The following is a 19,798-nucleotide window of genomic DNA, read 5'->3' on the forward strand; positions in this document are numbered from 1 at the left end:
CAGAGGAAATATGAGGAATTTGTGTGTGTTTATATATAGGTGGAATATTATTCAAAAGAGTCATGCTTTATTATTTCTTTTTCAGTAAAAGAAAAAACATAGAGTTGTCCTTTATTTATTTTTAATTTTTAATTAACAGCTGATCACTTCCTCTACTGTAAAGAAAGTCAAAAGTAACGATTTACAGATATGGTTAGTTTACTTTACACTTAGGTGCATCAGTATTGTATAAATAATTGATCCACATATAAAGTTGCCTGCGTTTCCAATTCAAAATTAGTATTTTTGTCCATCAGAATATTTTAATTCACTTATTAGTATTGTTATGCCATATATTAATCAAATATTTCTCTATAAAACAAAGGTAATATATATAAAGATTTTAATGCTAAATAAAATCAATATTTCTTATTCTTCAATCAAAATTTATAAAAATGTTCTTTGTATGATCAACCCCATTATGACCGTATGAATAATTTTAGTATGTGTTCAAGTCCATTTCACATTATCCTCTGGTTTTTGTTGGAAATAAGATTTTATAATTTTATTAGAGGCTAGAATCTAGGCTACAATTAATGAATTATGTAAAATTAAATTAACAAGATACTTACTAGAATTAGAATATATCTACCACATATAGTTAGAACTGGAGGTATAAATGATTTTAGAGCATTCCCAATGCTCTCCCTAAAAACTCTCTAATTTCTCCCTAACTCCTGCCACATCAGCGCCAAAATTTATCCCCAGTTTTTAGCCAACTTTTAGTCAACTGTTCCAATGGTTTCTCCCTTATTTCTCCCTTATTTTGGAAAAAAAAATAAAATAAAACGCCGAAAAATCGCCTAATCGCGCCTACAGTGGGCGCCGATGATTCGCCGATAAATCGGCGATGAAACGGGAGTTGGCGTTAATTCTACCGAAACACTCCCAACGGTCGGCGATAACTCGGCGATTTTCGGCGAAAAAATCGCCGAGTGTTATCGCCGGACCATTGGGAATGCTCTTATAACAATTTAATTAGAAAAATTCATTCAAGCCACTTTCGGTGTTTTATTTTCTGCATTCTATTTTCGATCAGTTTTTATGTCTCATTCTCACTATTAAATTTATTATACTATATAACAAAAATACAAAATACTTATAATAAAGTGAAACTTCATTGACATTTATTAAAAATCCGAAGCACTAATTATGATTACCAATTCATGGAATACACAAAACACAAATTATATGCAAAAAGATAAAATAAGAAAACGTCCTAGTTAAACATAATGAATCCTAATTATTAAAATTACAGTACAAACAATTAAATTGAAATTATATAAATTATTAAGAGTAAGCCACTAAAAATTAGTACTCGGAATAAAGTGACTAAAAGTGACTGAAGTCACCATATGGTGTGATTAATTTTACATGTGGTTTGCACGTAAACGTGGCTTAGTTTGGTGTCTTAGATAAACTTAATATCCGGTCCAAATATATTCATTTTATTTAGGCAATAAATATTACAATAGAAATAATGATATCAATAATATTTTTTGAGTGATCAATTAAAATAAATAAATAAATAAAACAAAATAAACGATAACCGTGATCACAAGCCTCACATGTAGTACTAGCATGGGAATATATAAGTTACGCTAATATTTATCTTATTTAGCCATTTAGGTATGTCCAAAACTACACTTCACTTAAAATCATGAATATTTTTCAATTGTAATTATTTATGCAGATAAAGTAGCAATATGCATATATAATTTCCTGATTTCATGGGATATACATGTAACATGTCATTTAAATTTGTTTAGCAGATGTTACTTGTCTATCATAACGGGATAAAGGGAGCACCAATCATTCATTATCTTTTTAAATGTATAATTACTTAAACATTGATTAATTAATACATGTATGTCCAACACTTCCTTATTTTGATAAGGAATTCAAGCTATTATTGTTTTTAATTCATGTCCGTTGGAATGTTGTAATCTAAAAAATAATTTATTTAGTATTTTGATTTTCTAAGGCCATTGGTAATACAAAATTTTACTAGATTGGGGTCAACAAGTGATTAATCCTCGCACAACATTTTTTTTTCTATCACAAGTATATGCTATATTTATTCACCCAATTTTCACTTGTAAAAGATTTTGATATAATGTCATTAATGCTTTGGTTTCATTCCATTAATCAAACTCACATTCAGAAATTATTCTTGCAGATGGTGTTCTAAGTTAATAGTGGAGAATGGATTATTATTAGGGTCGTTGTGGTCATGGGACATTTCAGCGTAACCATAAATTATCAGGCCAAGGTAACATGTGTACATGGAGATAACTTTGATTTTGTTTTTCTGTTACACCACGTGTATAATTTCTAGGAGTTAGAGCATCTCCAATGGCTTTAGGCCAGCCACTCTCAATCTCTGCCACGTCATCACCACCTGCCACATCATTATTTTACTCAAATAGGCTAGCCTAAGGCCAGCCATAGGCTAGCTGCAATAAAAATAACTCAAAAACAATTACATTTACGAAATTAAACACAAAATACAGAATTAAATTTACGACACATACACGGGAAAAATTCGTTAATTTTATTTAAATAAAAAAAAGTACATTAACTAAAAAAAATTACATAATAAAAAAAAATTCGGGCTTCCACACACGAGCCACCGCCCCACTCTACTCCTCACTAATTTATTAAAAAAATACATTAAAAAATATTAGTATGCCTTGAATCTGTTATAGTTTGCCGCTAGGCGAACAGGGGTCTCGCTGACTGGGCCTAGCCCGTCATCTAGAATCGCGTTTATATAGTTTTTCAAAAATTATATAAAAAAAATTAAAAAAATAGCGCTGGCCGATCGCTCGCCGATCGGCCAGCCACAATGGCGGCCAGCGCATCGGCCAGCGCTCGCCTATTCTCTCGCCGATTTTGCGCTGGCCGATTCCAATAGTTCGGCTAGCGACGCGAATCGGCTAGCCGGTGGGCTAGCCGCTATTGGAGATGCTCTTATGTTCTAGATAGTCCGCCGTTAGAATGAAAATTTGGTTATTACATGATAGATACAATGTTTTTTACTGCTTTAGTTCCTTTTTGTATCCGGGCATTGCCGCTTTCTTTAGGAGAAAAAATATTCTTAATTTCAATATGTTTTTTTATTTTCAAGATATACATTTAGGGTTCTAACCCCCACTTTTTATAAAAATCAAAATGTTTTGGTCAAATATAGAAATATTAAACAAAATCGTCAGAAATTAACCCAATCATTTCAATAATCAATAATGGGAGTACAATTTTTTAGTGCACGTGAACCTCATATTTTCTTCGCCACATTTCATTTTAAATCCAAACGCATCTTATAGAGAAATACAAGTGGTCTAATAAACTTAAAAACCTATTTATAGAATTATTATCCGATTAAAGATTATGTCACTCGAAATAGACTACACTAAGATATGAATAATCCTACAAAAAAAATGTCACAACATAAATAGTGATTAGTATGTGTTCTAAATTATAGTAGTAATTGAGTGTCAAACATAATCTCCCATTCTATCTATTTATTCAATAATCGAGCCAATTTAAGTCAGAGAAAATGACTTGGGGTTGTTGTATGTAAAGAATTTGGTGGTGACTCGTGAAATGCATTTAAAAATATAAAATACGTGAGAATGGGGTTGTTGTATGTAAAGAATTTCACGTGCGTTCTACGTGATTAGCTGGTCCACACAGTGCGATGCGACTTGCTATACTTGATTAAAGCCCAAACATTTTATCACTAACATTATTTAGGAATTATGGTTAAATTAATACTCCAAAGGGAAGAGATAAATGTTTCCATTGTGTTTTTATAATAGTAGTAGTATGATTTACGACAATTAATTTTCTAATAATTATTTTTTATATCAGATGAAACTATTATTGGTATCTAAGCATCGACGCAAGTGCAGAAGGCTTGTGTCCCTACCAATATCTTTTTTATTAATATTATTAGTTTTGTCAAAAATTGCTTAATACTATATTAAGTTTTTATTAAATTGATGTTATTAAAGATTAAATTGTTATAGCTAGGTTGAAGGATTGTGAAGAATTAGGTTATGCTTGAACAAGTGAAAGAACTAAATTTTTTTTGCTTAAGAGATGAATTTGAGAGAAAAAAGAAAATGCTAAAAGCAATTTTTACATTAAATATAATTAACATATATATTCGTAATAAATAGACTTAATGGTACTTCTACTAACATTTTTTTTCTGCGTCCGTCCATGAATGCTCATTGCCTACAAATGCTTCATTATTATTTGTATCCATCTAGCTATTCTAATTCGTCTTAAATAATTCGATGACAATGCAATATTCCTACTAATTAATTTTGTTTACATGGAAAGCTAAAACATGATCTAATGTGCTTGCGTAGAACCAGAGCTTGCTCCACTTTTCACAGCTTTTGTCACTTATCTTTTACCAAGATAATTATTCACCAACAATTGTATTATGTTTAATATGAATGTATACATCTTATGTCAGAAAATGAAGATAGACAGACTGGTATATATGTCCGACAATACTTGTACTTATTTTATGTTAATTACAATTAACATCACCAAAAAAACTCAGTTGAAATGACATGAGGATTGACAATTGAAATGAAATAGAATTGTATCTTATTATTTGTTTTGTCTCCAAATCACTAGAAAAAAACCCATCTTGATTAAGACAAAGGTCCAAAAAAGTAAAACATCCACTAATTACAAATAACCAAGATGAAGAAATAGAATTTCGATGGTAAAATACATACTACTAGTATGTCACAATCCAATCATATCATGAATATAACAAAGTAAATGATCAATGGAGTGACATTTCGATGATACTACCTTTTTTCTTTGTGGTTTCCCTACCCACCACCATTAACCTCCTTTTCCTTAGTCTTTACCTAAAATAATGTTTTGTTTGGATCGTAGCTGAAATAAGAGACCTTTTTTCAAAAAATAAATTATTTCCCAATTTTAAAAAATTAAGCTTGCTGTTCAACCCATAATCATAATTAGAGAATAAAATCTCGTGTGGATTATAAATTTATAATTTAACAAACTTTGCGTTACCACATGTTTGGTGGGTCAAAGTAATAATTTTTTTTATTTAGTTACTAAAATAAATGCGACGAACTAATCTAATCATTGCTAGTCGATCTCCGCAGGTATTAATAATATAAGCGTGTAAATTAAAATTACTTATAAAAAAACATTCGTTTTTGTTTTCTTTAGTGGATTGAAAGATATGTTAGGATTCGTGATACTTGTAAGAGATATACTATCACTTAATCTCTTAGAAGATATTTGCCAGATTTGTATGTATATCAATGAAAGCCTGTTTTATTAGAGAAAAAAAGGCGAATTTCCAATAAAAAAAATTTGTCTCAGCCCCATATTGTATATAAAGCATGTTCGGCCCATTGCTCCCCTTTGTAGTTTTGTAAATTTACTACTAGTATTTCATTCTAATTTCATGATTATTTTAAAATTCCGATAAAACTCAACATAATTATATATCATATATGATTCTCGACATGATTCTAATTAATCCCTTTTTTTTATGTTTTGTTTTGACATAATTTTTTAATGGAGTAGTACTTTTTAAAAGGGATTTTTAAAACAAATATCCACAAACGTACTCAGTTTCACGTTAAAATATGAGCCTTTATTTTCATTAGTTTTCAGGTTAGCCCAATTAAGGCCTCGACCCAATTATATTAGATAAAAGTTCAAAATTCTTATGTTAATGTTGAATTTAGCCCAATAAAGGCCTCAGCCCAATAATTGCTATTGGATTTCGGCCCATCACTAGAAATTATGATGTACACACATATATGGAACTTTAATTTAATAAAAAAATGACTTTAATATAAAGTTTATTCAAATTATACGTAAATTGATACATAAAATACCTTGCAATGTACCAAATTCGTTTAAAAGCTACAAGCTTGAAGAAATTCAAGAAAAAATAGACTTTACGTGAGTTTTTTCTGCATATTTCCGAATTCGTTGTATCGCCGTCGGGTGTACCCCTTGTTGCCATGTGTATACACTATAGTATCTTGCGGTTGAGATCAAATATTTTAAAATTTGAAATTCTCCCAAAATGTGTATTGTAGCATAGTAATAAAATAAAAATAAAATAAGAAAATGAGATATTGTGTGAAAAGGATGTGACAATCCTAGGAGTTGTCTCTCTAGTAAAAGGCAGCAGAGGTACTATTAGGTACACATACTCTGATATTCATATAGAAGCACACATCGATCCCTCCTTTGTGAGGCAGTCAATACATTGCAGTTGGTAAAGCTACATTCCACTGCTCTTCTAAATTGTGGACCCAATTCTCCTTACAAACAAAATGGAATTTCAATTTTCCCTTCCCCCATTCTGCCTTCTTGTGGGCCCTACCCAAAAACACGCGGCAGCTAGTCTCGTTGGATATCGTTATGAAAAAGCACTTATCAATGATCTGAATCACGTAAAAAATACATTTTCGTATAAAATTTAGAAAGCATAGCATGATGTAGTGCTAATTTTTTTTATGCGGCTGTCCTGGCTAGTCCTGGATCTCGCCTAGGCCCAACTCGATTGCGAAAAAACACCACTATTCCGTAAATTTACAAATAAAGTGAGTAACTATAATTAAATTTATGTATGTACAACATAGATGACAAAATCGTATCGACATAAAAAGAAGAAAGAAGAAGAAGAAACCCTAATGGAAGAATCAAATTTGGGGGCTGAAATGAAAGACAGAAGAAATTGACAGGAAATAGATACAATGAGGATTTGTCGTCTGAGAAATGCATGCATGGCAAAATGGCATGCATGCCACTCACTGCCCAACTACTGTTTTCTTGATTAGTATGACTCATTCTACACACACTTTTCCACACAATTTAACATATTTTCACACACACATCCTAGCTAGGTGGGGTTGTGCGGGGTCGGCTGATAACGGACTCGCCCAATTAATTTGAGAAAATTATGTTAAATTCAGTTTTTCGAGCTATTGTTGATCTCGAATATTACTCTAATTTAGCATAAGTTCAGTAAGTATGTTTTGTATACGAGGTATTTAATTTGATTTTATGTATAGTAAACTTGCCTATATATAATTATGTGCTTATGTATATTAATTGTTTTTCCAGAGTATATGTAAATAAATTTGAACTAATTTTTTACTAGTAATTGTTCTAACGACCAGAAAAATAAAATTAGAACTCATTTTATTTATGAATTCTAGTCTCTTTCATGACATTCAGTTTGTACTTATGCAAATTAATTGTATTTCCGGCGTATATATAAATAAAATTTGAACTAATTTTTTACTAGTAATTGTTCTAACGACCAAAAAAAAAATTGGACTCATTTTATGATTAACTTCAAGTCTCTTTCATGACATTCAGTTTATGCAATCCTGAATCCTCCTTTTATAAATGGTGGGTTTCTCCACAACTTTTTCTGAGGCAAATAGAAAGGCATTAATTCGTTTATTGTTGGTTTTATGTTGATATTCATACGTAAGCAGGAATCAACCTGACAATTTAGTAAGTGGGGGGTTATCAAAAAATCAGAATAATAACTCCTGCCAATAAATTATCCAGTCAAATTCCAAATCTTAGAATGATTTTCTCTCGTTCAATATTCGAATTCAATACTCTATATAGGCCAAAATTAAGACAGCACTATTAAATCAAGAAAACTATCGCTCAGGGCACTCATACCCAGATCAATTAATTTCATTTGTCTTCAATTTAATATATATATATATATATATATATATATATATATTTATTCATTATGTAATTTGAATATATAACTAAAATATTTTAAAATTAGTTGAGATTTTGCATAGATGGGATTATGAAAATCCCAATAACAATATTACTAATTTCCATTTTTATTTGTTGTAAAAAAAAATTCACAGTTCACTTTTTCTTATTTTTAGTGGACTCATATTCGATTAACTCATTCTCACTCATGTTTTATTATCTCATAAAACTAGTACTCCATCCGTTCCATTAGAAATGAAATATTTCTTTTTTATCACGAATTTTTATGTAGGATTGTTTTGTACTGAGTTAAAGAGTAGAGAATAAAGTAAGAGAAATATAAATGTAGAGATGGTTTTATTTTTATTTTTAATGAGACAACCCAAAAAGAAAAATATTTTATTTTTAATGGAACATAAAAAGTATATAAAAGTAGGACTCATATTCTAGTAACTTTTTCAATCCACTTTTTATTACATTTCTTAAAATTCATGCAGAGTTAAATGGTGATAAATTATTAGAAACGGTGAGAGTACTTTTATTTAACAACCAAAGTTAATTAAAACCATCAAAATGATGGACAAAAATTCGAATTTCGCTATGAGTGCCATTAACAAAATTACTACCGCCTATGTAAAATCAAATTCACCTCATGTAGTAAAAAATAATTTTTTAGTAAAATAAATAGAGTAAAACGTAACTAGCAGTCAACAAATTCTGTGAAGAATTTTTTTATAGGATTTAGAAATGGAAAGCAAGAAAAAGTAGTGTGGAGTAGTAGTAGAGAAAAAAAGATGTCAGTGAAGTGAAAGGCAAAAGGGTTTTGACATCAACCTAGACTAGAGGGAAATACAGGACGACGTCAGATCAGGTGCTTTGCTACACATTATTTAATAAACATTATTTTCCTATTTATAAATTAATTTTCTAAATGTATTAAATAAAGTTAATAGTATAAAAATAAATAAAAGTACAAATGCGAGAGGTGAAATGAGATGGGTAAAAAAAGGGCAATTTAATTGATGAATTAATAATTGGAGTTGAATTTTTTTACAGAAGGGAGAGAGAGACCCTCGTGCAATGATGTGAGGACAGTAGAAGAAATGGCGGTCAGTAAAAAATGTCAGAGAGTGACGCTTGTAATAAGGCGTGCTGTGGAAGCGTGTCATCTCACACCATTTCTATTTTCTCACATTCAATTCTCCAACCTCCCCTCTTCATTTGCTCTCACGTCATTCCATAGGATGTCCACTATAGTTGGCCGGGCCAAGCTATAAAACGTGGCCAAGTCATAAAATCGTGGCCGGGCCAGCAACGCTCATGTTTTACCACCAACGCCCATGTTTTACACTACAGTGGACATGCCCAAGTCACCAAATAATTTATTTTTTTCATTTTGTGTATAATTTAATTAAAAACGGGTATATTTATAGAATTTGTGTAGGAATGAGGTAAAAAAATGTGTATACTTATAGAATTTAAAAAAAAAAAAAAAAAATATGGAGAGCCGCGGCTCGTGGCCAATACAATAGGAGGGCCACGGCTCCCGCCCAAGAGCCGCGGCCGGGCCACGATCTCCACGCGCCCACCCACCCCCCCCCCGCCGCTGCAGCTGCCCACCCTACTCACTATAGGGAGCCGTGGCGCTCGCGGCTCCCCTATAGTGGACACTCTTATACACCTTATTTTTTACCTTTCGTTGAGTCAGAGTCACATTTCACTTTTCTTTTAAATAAGTAGACCTCACATTTCACCAATCAATTCTACTCACATTTTATTACTATAATACTAATATATACAAGTGAGACTCGTAATCAGCTAACTTATTCAATCTATTTTTCTTTATATTTCTTAAAACTCGTGCCCGTACGAAATGTGATCTTTAATGTGGGACGGAGGTAGTATATAATTAAAATTAAATACTCTCTTCATCACGTAATATGAATCAACTTTTTATATGAACACACAGATTATAAGAAATATAGAAAATAATGGATTGAACAAATTAGTACTAGTATAATATGAGATCTATTTTTTATATAATAATAAAATGCGAGTGATGTGGATTAGTGTAATGTGGAACCTTCTTATCGTGGGGGAGACGGGGGAGTAAACTATTTGTAACCAGAGTAATTTTGGAGGAGTGAGTTTGATATTTGAGAATTCTAACAATTATTCCTTAGATATACTTAGTGATGTTTATTAGTGATACATCGTTCGAGATTCTAATCATTATTATTAGTCCACCAATTGACCAAAATTCATAGTTATTGTGGCAATTTGTCCTTAATTGTATTGAATTATCATAGTCAAACACCTAATAGATTATAATAATAATGGGTTTAGTTGGTGATTAACTTATTGCTTTCTGACAATCCCCTGTCAGAACCCCATCACTGTCTTTATAATCAGCATGCATCATGCTACACTACTATTTGCATTACCACAACAAATTGAGAGAGAGCACATTTTTCATTTTAGTTCTTTATAATACTCCGATGTTAGTAGTACTAAATAAATTAATTAGTACTACCATTAGTTGTCATGAGACACTTGTTAATTAGTAGGATTTTAAAATCCTCTTAACTTGGAACTGAATGTACCAGATTGGATTAACTAACATTAAGTCAGAGTACTGTAACAATTTAATTATGAAACCACTGGATAAACAGGTGTCTTTGAGGAATTATGTAATTTGATTAGTTTTACTTTATGACTACATACAAAGGGTCAAAGTTAATCAACATGATTCATAACATTCATTTTTGCAACTAAGTTAATTTTTGAAATAGAGTTCAGGTGGTGGAGAAATGGTGCAAAATTCACACTAAATTTAATGTTAACCAAGGAATGGAAATGGCCTTCAGAAATTGGATTGACTTTCGCTGTAATATTTCAATATTTCCCAAACTGTTATTAGTAAAATTAAAAGAGGAGAATAGAGACGTGCATTACATCTTTAACGAACCATAAAAACTGTTATAAGTGAAGTCAATTGTGTAACGATAAAAGCAAATTACTATAATCTGAGATTTAGACAAAAGGTTAAGGTGCAATCGGCCTTTTCATCAACACATGGTATTGTAATGACATGAGTGTAATTTTAGATATAAAATATACTCAATTAATTAATATTTGGAAAAGAAATAAATTGAAAAAGTTGAAAAAGTGAAAAAAGTTTTTGAGGTTGGTGATGTAATCGTGTTGCAATCATTAACTCAGAAAAAGCAAATTTCTTAGATTCTCTTTTTTGCGTGTAAAAGTGTACTTGATAACTGAAAAAATAAATGAATAAAAAAATTGCTAAATTCCGAAAGTAGCAATCTGTAAATTTGCTCTTATTTTAGATAACCAATATCTAACTTTGGCAAAGGCTAATGAATTGATCGTCATGAGTTTAGAGAAAATATATTTGTAACCTTACTCTCATAATATACACAATATATTATCCCTATCTATGTCAATTTTTTTATTCTTCTAGTATAACATAAGGCATAAGCCATCAATTTCTTCCATCACATTATTTATTACGCATAAACATGATGAACGAAGGCAGTATATACTATACATTCATGAAATATAAGAATTTAAGCACAAGTGGGACTGATTCAGATTTTTTTCTTGGAAAATTTACTCTTTAAGAACGTGTAGAATCTAGATTAAAAATTAAATGTCAATAACCCATCATTTGACTTGTACCATAACATTTTCTTGAACAATAATGTTGTTATATTTATGGAATAAAATTTGCATGCTTATGACTATGGGTCGCACGAATTTCTAATCATCAATATGGTTCCAAAATCGTAAAGCCTCGACTTAGCTTTTTATTTTTGTTTTGTCTATATTGGCAATAAATGATGTGCAAAGTTATTTCTTAACCATATGAAGTCGACAATTCATTTTGTCCTTGAAAGCTGTACATATAGTAAGATTCAAATTTTGGATTTCCTCTTGTCCTTTCCCCACCCACCAATTCTCTTTACTTATTTATTTTCCATTTACACATGTTATACTAATATAATAATTTTTGCATGAAGAGCTAAAATAAAGACATTTTTTATATCATACATAGTTTTTTTTGGAAAAAAGAACCATTAAACATCAACATCGCCATTCTTACAATTTCCCCCCAAAACAAAACTGAATGATTTACAAAACAAAAAGTACAAAAACAAGCTTAAAAAGTTCCTTCACGATCGAGATTTTCTCTAATTTTACCCAATATTTCTAACTTCAATTCCTTTGCTGAATATTTACTGTTATTAATCTTCTTCCATTGATCCGCGATGTCTTTAGCAACTTTAACGGCATCGGATGATGTTCCGAGAAGCCCCCTTCTCGTGAACCCGACCGCATACAATCCGTTCTCTCCCTTCCAACTACAAGGGAAAGGTGTCTTTGGCATTCCATCTTTTGTGAAGAAATCCTCTCCCTACATTTTCACCAAATTAATTAGATTAATAAAATGGAATCAAGTACTAGAAGTAATTGTGGCATTTAATTTTTCTGATTCAGTTTCTTGAATACACAAAAATTTCCAAATTGAATAGAGATAAAAATAAAAATCAGAATGTGTATATTGAGTGACAGTAACATATCATAAAATGCGAACAAAAAAACTATTTTTGTGAGCATTGGTAGGAAGGATGATCCAAACAAATGGCATCAAATTTACTCTTTTCTAAGAAAACGTTTTGTAGCCCACTGTATGTGTAAGGCCGAAAGCGATGTTTGATTGCCAATAAATAAACCAATAATTATTTGTTTTTTTTTATGAAAAAATTTGAAAATTAATCTTAATACCTTTAGCCAAGTCGGCACATTGCTCTTATACCCCGTAGCAAGAATTATAGAGTCGAATTCTCGTTCTTGGCCATCACAAAATCTTGCACCATTCTTTGTAATCTCCTTCACTCCTTCCACTACCTATATACGATTAAATTACGAGTTTTAATGCGAACTTGGTGAAATAGTACAAGATGGATAGATAAAAAAGTTACACCATTAGAACATTAGAGCTCGATAATATTAAAATATTATTAGTGAAAAATGAAATAGAAGTGTAATGTGTACCTCAATTAGTCCGGATTTGATAAGAGAGAAGGCGCCGACGTCGAGCACGGGCGATTTTCCGGTGGCGTTTTTGAGCTCAAGAGGGCCGGTTTTGGGGCGGGGGAGGCCCAATTTCGCGGTGTTTCCCATGGCGAAATTCGCAACGAGGAGGAGAAACTTGTCCACCACCTTCAACGGCAGCCATTTCAGCAACACCATCGCCATTGAAAACGTCGAAACACCCAACATTTCCCTCGGCAATATATGGACCTAATAAAAAAATTAATTAAAAAAAAAAAAAAATGAATTAAACTAAAAAGTTGGTAGTAGAATAATTACTCACAGAATTCCTGACGACGACGGAGGGAGAAGCGCGGTGGCGGCAGAGATCCAAGCTCACTTCCATCCCGGAATTCCCACAGCCGACGACGAGCACTTTTTTCTCCGCAAACTCCGAGCCCGACCTGTACTCGCTCGTGTGAATCACGGGCCCTTTAAACCTCCCAAGCCCGTGAATCTCCGGAATCACGGGCTCGGCGTTTTCGCCAGTGGCCACGATGAGCCACCGCGAAACGTAAATTGAGTCCGTCGTCTGGACCTTCCAGAGGCCGGTGACGGAATCGAAGCGGGCGGAGAGCACGGTCTGCTTGAATTTGGGTCGAATTGAGAAATGGCGGGCGTAGTCGTCCATGTAGGAGAGGAATTGGTGCTTGGAGGGGTATTTGGGGAAGTAATTGGGGAAATTGAGGAATGGAAGCTGGCAGAATTGGCGGGGGAGGTGGAGCTTGAGGCGATCGTAGGTGCGGTGGTGCCACAGCGAGGCGATGCAGTCGCTGCGCTCGAGGAGGAGGGAGGGGACGCCGCTGCGGTGGAGGCAGGCGGCGGCGGCGAGGCCGGAGGGGCCGGCGCCCACGATGATGGGGCCGTGTTGGAAGACGCACTTGAGTTGGTCCATTTGGATGAGGAAATGATTTGGTTTTCTGTTGCTCGAGGTTTCTTCTTCTCAGGCTTTTGCAGAGAGAGAGGGGGTGTGCTTTGAGGTGTTGTACTCTCGTGCTACGGCGATCGGGAATTTATAGGGGCATGGATTTTGTTGAGGAATTTGAGTTGTACGGCACGCGCTTTTTCTATTTGCTGGAGTGGGATATTATTTTTGTTTTTTTTTTTTTGCATGCAAATAATATTAATATGATAATTATGTGTAATGTGAGGATGAGAATCATGAAATGGGTGGAGTTGTTGGAAGGGGTACACTTTATAGTATATGTTTCCTTAAAGGGTTTCATCATTGGATCATCCATACAAATATGAATATATGATGGATAGTGAGATTAGGATGTTGGGAAATTAATGAAGACATAATTAATTACAAATACATAGAAGATCTATAAATTAATTACAATGTGTATTTACATCTTATGGGGATGTCAAGTCTGTAATTTTACGGTATGATTTTCTAATTCAATTATAATGAGAGTGGAGGCAAAAGTAGTAAATTACGGGGTGTTCGGTTTGCAAGATTATATCTTATGACTAAATTTGTACTATTATATATGTTTGGTTTATGAGATTGAATCTCGTGACTTAATTATAGATGGATAGTCATGTGATAATTAGTACTCCCTCCATTCCATAGTAATGGAGACGTTTCTTTTCGACACGGAGAATATAAAAATTGTGTTAGGTGAGTTAAGTAAATGAAGAGTAAAGTGGAAAATGAAAAAAGGTAGAGAGATGGAGAGAGAATAAAGTAAGAGAGAATAAAACAGATGTGGAAAAATATGTTGACTTTTACTAAAAAGGGGAATGACTCTATTATTATCAGAACGAACTAAAATGGCAAAATGACTCTATTACTATGGAACGGATGGGGTAATAGCCAACCCTCTCTTACTTAATAATCTCACAAGTTAATTCCAGATTATAGTATATTGTTACTACTATATATTTTATCTAGTAAACTGAACACCACATATTGATGCTAATCTTAGACATAAAGTGGTTTGGGACTTGCTACATAGTATAAGCCCAAGCTGGATCAATTACTATCGTAGATGGTTAACTTTTCTTCCATGATTTTTTTAACAAAATAGAAAAAAAGTGAAATCAAATAATAATTTTATGAAGGAAGAAACTAGCTAGAACAAAATTAGAAACTTTCAAAATCATACGCAATGGCAGTACATTGCATAGTAGTGATAATAAATTATTATCACGTTTAATTTTTCTTCTTCTTTCTATAAGTTGAATACGATCGTGACTTCAAATGGAGCAAATTGGACACATATAAAATCTAAGCTTCCAAATTTAATCCATTCCAGTCTTCAGCCACCTCTCTCTCTCTCCGACATCTAGCTCTAAAGCATATTGCGGACTATCAGTAACATTTAAGTCACAATAGTCAAAGCACAATAATCGTAAATTCACTACTACTAGTTGTAAATATTAGGTGATAGGAGTACATTGGTATTTAAAGTCCATGTTGTGATATATACCATGTTGAGGTGATGTGATTTGCAGCATGGTTGGAGGTGGTTTTTGGGTTTTTTGCTTAATTAGTTTTTGCACATGCGAACATCTATTGCTATAAGTCTGAATCTCACTAAAATTATCAAGTTTGAAGTAAGCATCATTCATATGTAACTTGAGAAACGGTGCACATCACAAGTTTTAATGATTTTAGCTCCTCGGATTCTCGTTAAGAAAAATAAAATAGAGAAGATGGTAAAATAACATTTTCACGAGGAGATGGGAAAATTCAACTTTCCAATGCCAAATTATCGATCGCTAGCTAAAATTGAAACATTATAAGCACTAGAACTTATAAAGTTCAATTTTTCATAAAATAAAATATTTTATTAATATCTATAAAATCATTCTTAGATTGGGATTATAAGCTATACATGAACTCAAACATGGACAAAAAGAGGCACGAATAACAATAGTGATCGCTTATAAAGATTACAATGTCAACAACCTATAATCAAGACAATTAATGTTACCTACAGACTTAGATATGATGCAATAATACTTACTACTCCTATGTTAGAATATTTGGTTGACTTGTAATGAAGAGAATATGGAGTGTGTGGCTAGCTAGGGATAGGTGTGTGACGTATAAATAATAAATATATAAAGAATAATATTTGAGCTACCACAGTACGAGTTGGATCCCACTTCACTACTTGTTACTAGCATTTTTTCCATACCATCTACATCTATCATATCAAGATTTAATATTTTCCCTTCTTTTTATGTGAAAGTCATTAATTAAATTGATTTTGCTCTTTTGAAAAATCTTGTAGCCAATTTTTAATGCCATTTGAATGGTTTGGATTGTTTTCACTCACTTGGAAACCGCAATATTTAAGAGCTTCATTCTTCCAGTATCAAGTGCTTGCTTTTGGATGTGGAACTGTATTCATTTACTAATTTCCAAGCACATAAACCTAGAAAAATTTAAAATGATTCTAATTAATAGGAGTATATTATTATGGAGTAGTATAGAAAATTTAGTATAGAAAAAGTTTCCACAAGTCAAAAGTCGAACATGTTATCCCCCCCCACCCCAAAAGAGCCACAAATATAATTGGAGAATGATGAGTTCAAATCATCATTGGTTTTTGTCGATAATCATGAAATCATTATGCAAAATACTGGTAAAAAGGCAAAATCGAAATATCTACTCCATATTTGAGATGTTGTTTTAAATACAATGGGAAATGATGATGAGTTGGAAGAAGTGATAATGGTACGAAAGAGCATAGTCAAGTAAGCGTCAGTTTTTGGGCGCTGGCGCACACCAACCTCCAGTTTTGATGTCACGTGACCTCATCCCCTGCCACTCACGTGCAATTTATTATTTTACCTTGACCAATATCAAATGCAATATCTATGTTTTAGATATTGTTACGTTCTTATCCATCAATACTCAATACGCAGCGCCACCACATTTGCGGTGTCGCTGCAGCCGCTGAAAGAGAAAACGCAAATAATTCGGCTGAAAATGAATTTGTTTCTAGTTTGAGATTAGCTAAGCGAGCATTGCCTCATTTGACAGATAACTAATAAAAAAAATTGATGGGCTAATTTTTGTGGACAATCTCAAATTTTAAAAAAATGATACTATGTTTATTGATAGGGAATACTATTAAGTGCATGTCTGGTAGGACAGATATCTCGTCTAAGAATGAGATTTTTGATTTCGATAATGTATTGGCCGGAATGTCACTTCCCCAAAGCCCATACTAAAGCTTCGACGTAAGTTATTTTCCCAACTAATTTTTAAAATTGCGGAAGGACCAATTTGACTAATCATTATTCCTTCCATTAGTCATTATTTGTCATTAGTTTCCATTTGATCCGTACGACGATACTTGTTACAATTATTTTTTACTTTTTTATTATTGGATTTCATATTCTACTAACTTAATCTCCTCTTATTTTACTGTAAAACAAATAATAATATAATATATAACTCAAATAATATTAATTTTTTCAGTTCACTTTCTATTACTACAGTTTTTAAACATCATATGCCTGGTTAAAATGTGACGTTTAACGGCGGAGTAAGGGAGTTTTTTTGCTTGCATTTCGCCCTATTATATAATTGCAATGAAATTGACATTATAGGGTTATAGAATTGATGGATTCCTCTCTTAGTACCTTTGTATAAAAGAAAGGGCTAAAACTGAAAATTGCAATGAACCAAAATGTAACCGAAACTGCAAGTGAAACTAGTGATTGAGTTGACGCACGTTTGCGCACTGTCTCATGCCGACACGTGTCGATACCCCCTTTTGCCTATCATATTACCGTTTTTAGCTATTTTCCCTTTCCTTGCGTGTCTGATGAGATTCACCGGCGCCTCTCCGCCGTCGATCTGCTTCATCCAACGGCTGCCCTTTTCTTGGCCATCTTCGATTGCTCTTATGTGTTCATCTCTCTCTGCTACTGTCTTGTAAAGCTGTTCAATTTCAGTTTTTATATTTGTAACAATTCAGATATTTTAGTTGAAAGCTATTGGGTTGTGAAACTATAGCACTCCTATTGAAGTTATATTGAAAAAGAATAATTAAACTCAAGATTATATTTTTACAATGGAATCTCATTATGCTAATTTTTGGCTGTAGTTTAAGTTTAAAGACGGGAATGATAAATATGTACTATATTCTAGACTTTTGATTACAAACCTACATTCATTGAGGAAGATGTATATAAAATTAATTCATACACGAACTAATATCATAAAAAATGATACTACTAAAATAGTACTACTACCAACTTATATAAGCAGCGCATATCTTTTTAAATTTATAGTTTAACCAAATGATTTGCTCTACAAGAAATGTAATAATCTTAATTAATTTATTTAAAAAGTGATGAAACATTGTAGTGAAATCACGTGTTCCCAATATATTCATAGTCATGAATCGTGATATACTATAGTGGTTTGATAGAAATTTGTATTTTCGTGAAAGAAGGGCACTTAATAGGAGTATATATATATTATTTGAAAATATAAAAATTTCACATATCTTGTGCTTGGAATCAAGTGATGCATGCATTCATAAAGGAGTCGATCTTTGTGTTTGAATAATCGAAAATAAATTTCACGTTTAAATTTTTTTTCCTGAAAAGTCTTCCGTAATTTAGTTAATCATATCATCACATGAATAGTTTCCGTAAGGAATCAAAACTTGATCAGTAGTGAAAGTAGAAATACAGCCTATGATAGGAAGCCATAAAAAAAGTACTAGCTATTTAATACGGAGTATAACTAATTTATTACTCCATGAGATATTGATATAAGGTTTGAAATTTATAAACACACTTTCAAATTGAGATAATTAAATGGAGTAAATGTAACGTATATAATCGAATTATTTTGATATAGTTCCAATAAATTCATTATACATGAATAATAACGGCAATTTAAGTATATTGGCATACTCTATTTTATTTTTAAAAGTGCAATACACAAATAGGTATACAATAGTACAAAAATGTGACAGCTCCACGACGGCCCCATCTTCCCTATGTAACTGACACGTAAGTCATTAACTCCACGCTAAATATTTATAGAATATTTTTTTGGTTCCTGACTGAAATTGACACGTTAGACAAATTTTGTGATTCTTGAAAAATAAAAGAAATATAGTTAAAATTCTGATTCTATCAGTCAAAAATAAGCAAATCTAGATGAAAACAAATTAGTAAATGATTGACATAACTCATTTGTAATAAGGGAATGCATCAATTGTTTTTTTATAACAATCCAAATCTCACTTTTAGTACTCCATATTTAATGCATTTCTGTAATACTCCTATTTTAACATTAATGCATCCATCCAAATAGTTCAAGATTACATTTATATTTGGTCAAACAATATTGTAATGCATGTTGTAATTGACAGGTCCACCATGGCCCCCCTTATTACTTATTGCTAACGCATACGTCTAAAATTATCTAAGTAACTTACATGAGAATGGATATTAGTTCAGATCTAAATATGAAAATTAATTTAAATCGTTCGTAATTATTTTTATTTAGTTGGAAACAGATTTGAATGGAACACCTTAGTTCACAAATTTGGGCATCTCTCATGTAATCAAGAAGATAAGACCAACAATTATGGGCCTAAAGTTCTGGCCCATTTATTTAATGGGATTCTTGTACACATTAAGCAATGGCCCATTCTAATTCGCTACTTGTACTGCATGTACAAAAATGTACTACTACTTCGATCCGTTGGATTTATTCCTTCCATGATTTTTATACAGTATTTATTTACAAAGTAGTTGATGCTCCAATTCTGTAAAAATTAATAGTAATACTCCATATCATCTTTCACAAGTAGGCCTGAAAATTTAATCCGTGGGTTTCGGGTATTCTCGATCCAGTCCCAATACCCAACGGGTTATGGGTACC

At 32.4% G+C, this 19,798-nt stretch overlaps 1 protein-coding gene across 2 annotated transcripts; it reads right to left on the reverse strand.

Annotated features, from left to right (window-relative positions):
* Window positions 1–11,855: 11,855 nt before the first annotated feature.
* Window positions 11,856–13,822, reverse strand: LOC125216721 (probable indole-3-pyruvate monooxygenase YUCCA4). Of its 2 annotated transcripts, none has more exons than XM_048118482.1 (4): window positions 13,211–13,822; window positions 12,889–13,137; window positions 12,619–12,741; window positions 11,856–12,247 (listed from the first exon to the last, which is right to left on the reverse strand). In XM_048118482.1, exons 1-4 carry the CDS (start codon window positions 13,820–13,822, stop codon window positions 11,993–11,995), a joined length of 1,239 nt encoding a protein of 412 aa, XP_047974439.1. In that variant the 3' UTR covers window positions 11,856–11,992. The 2 variants fall into 2 exon arrangements, with proteins under 2 accessions (XP_047974439.1, XP_047974440.1); XM_048118483.1 differs by having other exon boundaries at window positions 12,619–12,737; window positions 12,879–13,137.
* Between the last annotated feature and the right edge of the window lie 5,976 nt (window positions 13,823–19,798).

Source organism: Salvia hispanica, chromosome 3 (genome assembly GCF_023119035.1).
Source record: "Salvia hispanica cultivar TCC Black 2014 chromosome 3, UniMelb_Shisp_WGS_1.0, whole genome shotgun sequence".
In the NCBI taxonomy this organism is placed as follows: Eukaryota; Viridiplantae; Streptophyta; class Magnoliopsida; order Lamiales; family Lamiaceae; genus Salvia; species Salvia hispanica.

Coding starts and splice junctions, on each gene's coding strand:
- LOC125216721 (XM_048118483.1), bottom strand. CDS start 13,822: ATGGACCAACTCAAGTGCGTCTTCCAACACGGCCCCATCATCGTGGGC. Junction 13,138..13,210: donor CCGTCGTCGTCAGGAATTCT/GTGAGTAATTAT, acceptor TTTTTTTATTAG/GTCCATATATTGCCGAGGGA. Junction 12,738..12,878: donor ACTAATTGAGGTACACATTA/CACTTCTATTTC, acceptor GTATATAGGTAG/TGGAAGGAGTGAAGGAGATT.